This window comes from Toxotes jaculatrix, chromosome 14, assembly GCF_017976425.1.
Source record: "Toxotes jaculatrix isolate fToxJac2 chromosome 14, fToxJac2.pri, whole genome shotgun sequence".
In the NCBI taxonomy this organism is placed as follows: Eukaryota; Metazoa; Chordata; class Actinopteri; family Toxotidae; genus Toxotes; species Toxotes jaculatrix.
This window is the reverse complement of record NC_054407.1, coordinates 11,101,913-11,108,111: the sequence shown is the minus strand read 5'-3', so window position 1 is coordinate 11,108,111 and position 6,199 is coordinate 11,101,913. Positions and strand designations below refer to the sequence as shown.

At 44.6% G+C, this 6,199-nt stretch overlaps 1 protein-coding gene across 1 annotated transcript; it reads right to left on the bottom strand.

Annotated features, from left to right (window-relative positions):
* Positions 1-1,153: 1,153 nt before the first annotated feature.
* fem1a (fem-1 homolog a) lies at positions 1,154-4,812 on the bottom strand. The gene has a single exon (XM_041055474.1). It carries the CDS (start codon positions 4,641-4,643, stop codon positions 2,790-2,792), a length of 1,854 nt encoding a protein of 617 aa, XP_040911408.1. The 5' UTR covers positions 4,644-4,812; the 3' UTR covers positions 1,154-2,789.
* Positions 4,813-6,199: the final 1,387 nt, after the last annotated feature.

The window sequence follows — 6,199 nt, the reverse complement described above, 5'->3', positions numbered from 1 at the left end:
TTTGTTGGCAGAAGAAACGCTCAATTAATTATTTTAACTTTATGAGAATTAAAATACAAAGAATATTCTTACAAGCGAAGGGATGCACCTCTTGCCTGTACGGAGTACATGAGACATGTTCTCTTTGATATCTTAACATAACAGGGCCTGATTCCAGTGTTAATCATTTACGTTTAAATATCATGATTACTACAACCACTAGGCTCCCCCTCCAGAGGTGTCAGAGACCACAGAAGACCTCCTGAGTGTAGTCACTGTTTTGTTTAAAGGCTCTTTAGCAGGGTGGATACATAATCACTTGTGACAGTTTTGCAGCGTACTCTACCAACACGACTCCTGCCACGTTCACAGAAACAATAAATAGAAACAAAAGCATTTAATTATTATTATTTTAGGATTGGCTGAAGATCCAGCAGTTGTCATCTTTAAACGTAATTAGCTCATATTGTTTCTGTATCCTGTCTGAATAATGCACTCTGTGTTGTCTGTGTCTTGTCTCTGCCAGTCACCCTGTGACCTGCCTGACTGTATAGCATTACAGTATTCCCATTTTCAGAGTTGAAGCTAGGGCAAAAGACCCCTAAAATTAGCAGGGTAAGTGCCCTGTCTCTACCACTGCCCTGCAGCAGTGACGTTAATTGCACTCTATTTATACTTTAAGAGTGCAGGACTGAGAAAGATCAAGTTTCTGTTATGATTTATTTCGGTGTCCTCGAGTTTATGTGAGCACAGCAGTGGAAAGCCCATGTTTGGTATAAAGAGCTGAATTAAGTGGGCACTGATTATTTTTAATATTGTGCTAATGTAACACTTAGTGTGCACTGAGAAATAATGTGTATTCCACTCTATAAATAAAATCATTTTATAGACCTGGCTGCCGTGACGGGGGTAGCTGGGTCTTTATGTCCTGCTAGTGCAACCCTTCCAAGCCATATAAATATGTGTAATGATGCTCTTAATGCAAATGCTGCCAATTGTAAGCAACAGCACTTAAGCTAAAGAACTAGTGACAAATCGGAGCGCAGAAAGAGATTCATTTTCAATTTTCAGACACTTAAAGCTTATTTTCTGAAATCAAAATCGATTCCGAGTAAGAGTCTGTACGAGTAGAAAAGCGGCAACAAAACCGAGATCACCCACACACACGCACAGATCCTGTTGTGATACTGAATTTTATTCAAGTATCTCCAACACACTTTTGTTCTTGAGTTATCATCAGTTAAAAGAATCAGTTGAGAAAGACAAAGGCAGCAACAGTTCATAGCCTGAATGTAAGTTGTCTATTTAGGATTTATAGAGCCTCTCAGTGTGCATTCAACTTGGTGGTGCTTAGCACAGACAGACAAATAAAACATTCATGATAACACAAGATAAACAAAAGAGAGACTATTAAAAATAAGACTAAGATGCAGGAATGGCCAGAGAGCCATCTGTTCCATTTCTGTGAACTGCATCTGAGGTTAAAGGGAAAATTCATTCCAAAACAGAATTAAAACATGATTTTGGACAGATGTGTCCAAAATGGGTGACTGCAAACAGGAGGGTGTAAGCTCTGTTGTTGTCACCACAGAAGTCCAATTTCTGAAGCTGCTTCTTTGACAATAAACTGAATATCTTTGTTAATGTTAACATTACCCAGAAATACAGTTATGTAGGCACAATTTAGGCTCTAGCTCGACACTGTTCATTTGGACATAGGCAGAAATTTTAAGAAAACATTCATAGTTCAAAAATTCAGAAGATACAAATTCATTGTCAGTGAAGCAGCCCCGGACAGGGCTCAATATCATGTTAAGGTAAACATGTAAAATAGTGTAAAGTAGAATCCCATGTAAAAATCTGTTTATGCAGTGAATTTTTGCTTGAAAAAAGTTGCCTCTGATTGGAATATCACAAAATGCATAGGATATAAATGTCTGTGTGGAGTCTGAGGAGTGTTAGCCAAACTATGGTACCAGCTTTTTTTCCCCACTCATCCTCAGTCTCATAAAAGTCAAATCATGTCACAGTTTGAAATATCAAAGAACTCGAGTTGCTGATCTCCTGGAACTAGGAGCTGCATGAAAGTCCCCACTTTAGGTTTTTACTTCGGCTTATAACTTAGAAGATAAGCTTCTCATTTTGCCATCGGTTTGCGGTCTGTAACAGAACTTAGCTCCATGGCTGATGTTTGGCACAGTAAATTCAACACCTTCCTCATATCAAAGAAGCATAGCAGATGGTGAATATGTAGAACCAGGCAAAAATTACCGGCAAGCGAGTTTGAGCTGTGAGTTAGTTCAAACACATCCTTTCTGAATGAATATGCAAAACTGCAAGTGAGCTAATCGTATTCACTCTTCATTTTCATGCATGTTATCTGGCTAGTTTGATCAGATGCTTCCTGTCAGTAACGTTAAAACCCATCTCTCATTCAGTCCATACACCATCAAACACACATAAGGACCAGACATGCTCCTTTTTTAGTGGGAGAAAATGCATTCAAGCCTGTATCAAGTTGTTACACCCAGCTTTAAAAAGCAACAAAAACCACCAATCAATTTAAAAGTCCATGTGACTTGACGTTAAAACAAAGTGAAAACTGACCAGATCTCAGCCAGAGATTTAAGGACAGAGGCTGGATTCTTATTGCTATGGTTTGGTCTGACACAAGGTTGGCAGGGCCAGGAGCAAAGCATGAGTCAAAAAGAGACAAACATGAAGAGAATGATGTGGCAGGTCATAGTAAAACATGGGGGACAACAGGAAGAGTAGTGCAGGGGTTCCTCATCCGTGGGGAGCAGTGGAAGTCAGTGCAGCTCGATGAAAGCCTCCATCTCCTCGGAGATGAGTCCCCTGTAGGGCAGTCTGTGCTTTTCAATTGCACGCGCCGCCAGGCACTGAAGGGTGACGTAGTTCAGTGGGTAGAGGGCCGGGTGCCCGCTGCTCTGCTCATCCAACAGCTCGTAAGCTGTCTTCCTCTGTGCATTTGTAGCATCAAAGTGAGCCCCAGCCTTCATAAGTAGCGCCATAATCTCAGGGCAACCGTTGCTTGCAGCGATGTGCAGCGGTGTGTTGTTCTCACAGTCCCGCGAATCAACGTCTGCACCACACTCTAGGAGCAGCGCTGCCACCGCCTGGGAGGGGAAGCGGCCAACCGGGTAGCGGCCCACAGACGTGGTTTCCTTGTCTACAGCCATGTGGAGAGGAGTGAAGCTGTTCCGGCCTCGAGGGTTCAGCTTTAGCAGACGGTACACGGTGTGCTTCTTCTGGTGCTCCTGCTCCGGGCTGCACTCCAGCTTCTCCAGCAGAAAGATCAGGTGGAGGATGATGGAAAGCGCCTTGGTGAATTGAGGAGCCTCTGGAGGGTTGTCCTTCTGTGCCACAGCTCTCTCTACCTCCCTCACGCTTTTCCCCAGCACAGTCATCAGATCGTGGAAGGTGATGCGCGTTGACAAGGTGCCTTTGGCCCGGTCCTGAAGAACAAAAGAGAAGAGCTCTGCAAAGGACAGGAAACTGGAGGCTGTCATGGGACTGAGAGGGTCCAGGTTGCTCTGCTGCATATCTAAAGCATATTTCCACAGGCTGATGCAGCGCTCAAAGTTGCCTGAGTCAGCATACACCGCCCCCCTGTAGCGGATGTAATAAGAGGTGTCTGGGTGGGATGGCCCCAGAATGCGCTCTCGGACTAACAAAGCCTGCATCCTCATTTCATCTGGGTCTGTGATCAAAGCTTCCAGTTCCTCTGCTGTGCTCACCTCCTGTGCGCAGCCATAGGCAGGGACTGGGGGACCAGGTGGAGGTTTGGCCAGGCATCCAGCTTTGTCCCCTGGCTGCCTCAGCTCCATAGCCCTTCTCCAGTACCTCATCGCACCTAAGAGATCCCGCTTTTTGTCCACAAAAGTAGCCCCAAGGAGTTCAAGTGCATCAACCCGTTCCTCTCTAGAGGTGCGGGGCTGGTGGGCGAGATATTCCACAATGTTGGTGTGGCCTGTTACACTTGCAGCGAGGAGTGGGGTCATGCCATAGCCATCTCTCTCCATGCGGGCATTGCACTTTAGCAGCATCTTCATGATGTCCAGACTACCTGACTCTGCACAGTCGTGGAGGGCGGTGTTGCCTTTCACGCTCTTGCGGTTGACATCAGCACCGCGGTCCAGCAGGAACTTGGCTATCTCCTTGTGGCCCTTGTAGCAGGAGATCATGAGGCAGGTGTGGCCGTGGCGGTTGGCGACCTCCATGTCGGCTCTGTGCTCCACCAGGTAGCGGACGATCTCCAGGTGACCGTCAAAGCAGGCAGCTCGGAGCGGCGTTGAGTTAGTTAGTGTTGCGTTGTTCACTGAGGCACCGTGTTTCAGTAGCGTCTTAACCACTGGGAGGTGACCGGCTGCCGAAGCCGCCCACAGCGGCGGAGCCCCCTCGATGGTCTCGCCGTCAAAGTTAACCGAACCCCCGAGTTCGACATTAGCTTTACAATGTTCGAGGAGGTAATCTACAACCTCTAAATGTCCGTATCGAGAAGCTATCAACAGAGGGGTGCCACCCTGTGTTTTCTCCTCGGCTAAAGCCTCCAGCTCCTCAGCAGTTTTGTTGCTCAGCAACTTCTGGATAAGTTTTAGCTTACCATCTCTGGCCGCGTTGAAAACCGCTGTCGTTATGTCCATTTTACAGGCTCTGTGATGCCGCGCTGGACACCAACCCCATAACCACTCGTTTCAGGAGAAACTGGCGAGTTTGGTTTTAAACAACAGAGAGCAGGAATCTTGGTCCGGACTCGGTTTCTAGCTCACATCTTTCTGCCATTTTGAGGGTGCTGTCAAGATGGCGTGTGTTGTTTGACAGGTCTATGTTTACGATTTCAGCGAGGCATTGTGGGTGACGTAGTTTTGATAGAATCCCTGGTTCCAAGAGCTGGCTACTTTTTACTGCAATGAAAAACTACATTTCCCATGGTGCCTGTGAGTTGAACGGCACAACAGCTGATGGGTTCGTTTGTTATGGTTGTTCGGACCAACAAGGGGCACCGACACAGATAGTGGAGGCGGAGAGAGAGAGTTGGTGCCCGGCTCTCAAACCTAATATACCTTTGCTCAGTTTGAATGGTAAGTTGAGTCCCATCACTGTGTAAATACGTAAAAACTGTGCATTAGATAGAAGCAAGTGATGTTCATGTAATCCTATAATAACGTGTGGCTACTTAGAAATCAACACACAACTGTTTTATTACACATGTATTTATTTAAAATATTTTTATTGACTCTATATAGAGATGTGTTATCCCATTCATGGTGAACGCATAATTTATTCTTTTGCCAAACACACTGAGAAACTGTCAGAAAGAGCTGCACACAGAGATGAGGTGCTGAAGTCTCCTCAAATGTGTTTATTTCTAGTGATATTAATGATAAAGGTAGAGATTTGGCTTAGTACTGTGTTTATTTAGAGATTACCAAAGAGGTGTGTGTGTTGTAATATATTTAAAGTCAGATTTTTAAAACTACTGACACACCCTACCAGCTCTTATTTCAGATCGTCAGTTTCAGTCTGTCTAAATTATACAGTCAGAGGAAAGCTAAAATAACAGTCAAATGTCAGTAACCTGAATCTTGCACGCAGTGAGGCCTCCTGCATTGTGAGCAAACATCATCTATCATCCACTGCCACCAGCATCAGTAGGTGGTTGAGGCTTCTGCGGTGTGTCACAATAAGGCAGTGAACAAAAAATCATACACCATACACCATTACAGCAGTACTGTTAATATTGCTTGGTAACATTTTCTTTGGCAGATTAACTGTAAACTTATATCAGGATAGGTATAATGTATAGAAAAACAGCATTTTTAGGCAGTCCTCTGTTTGTTACTGAATATTTTTGTACCTAGGAATTAAGCTGAAAGCACACAGGACTGATCTGAATGTATCAAAGAGTCTTGAGGAGATCACATGGCTCTATTCTTCTACACAAAGACAGTGGCCAGAATACTGACTTGAATATTGGCATGCATGATGCTGTACCGGAACACCAGGACCATACATTCACCGGGAGACATAGATTGTGGCTTTACCGTTTGAACCCTCCACTGTGTGAAAAGTCATCCACCTGATTTTATATGCATAAATTCAGTGTGGTGTGCAGTGTACTGAATCTGTTGATGAGAGTGGAGCAGTGAAGGACTAAAATATCTTATACATTCATAGAATATGTTCACTTCTGGGGATT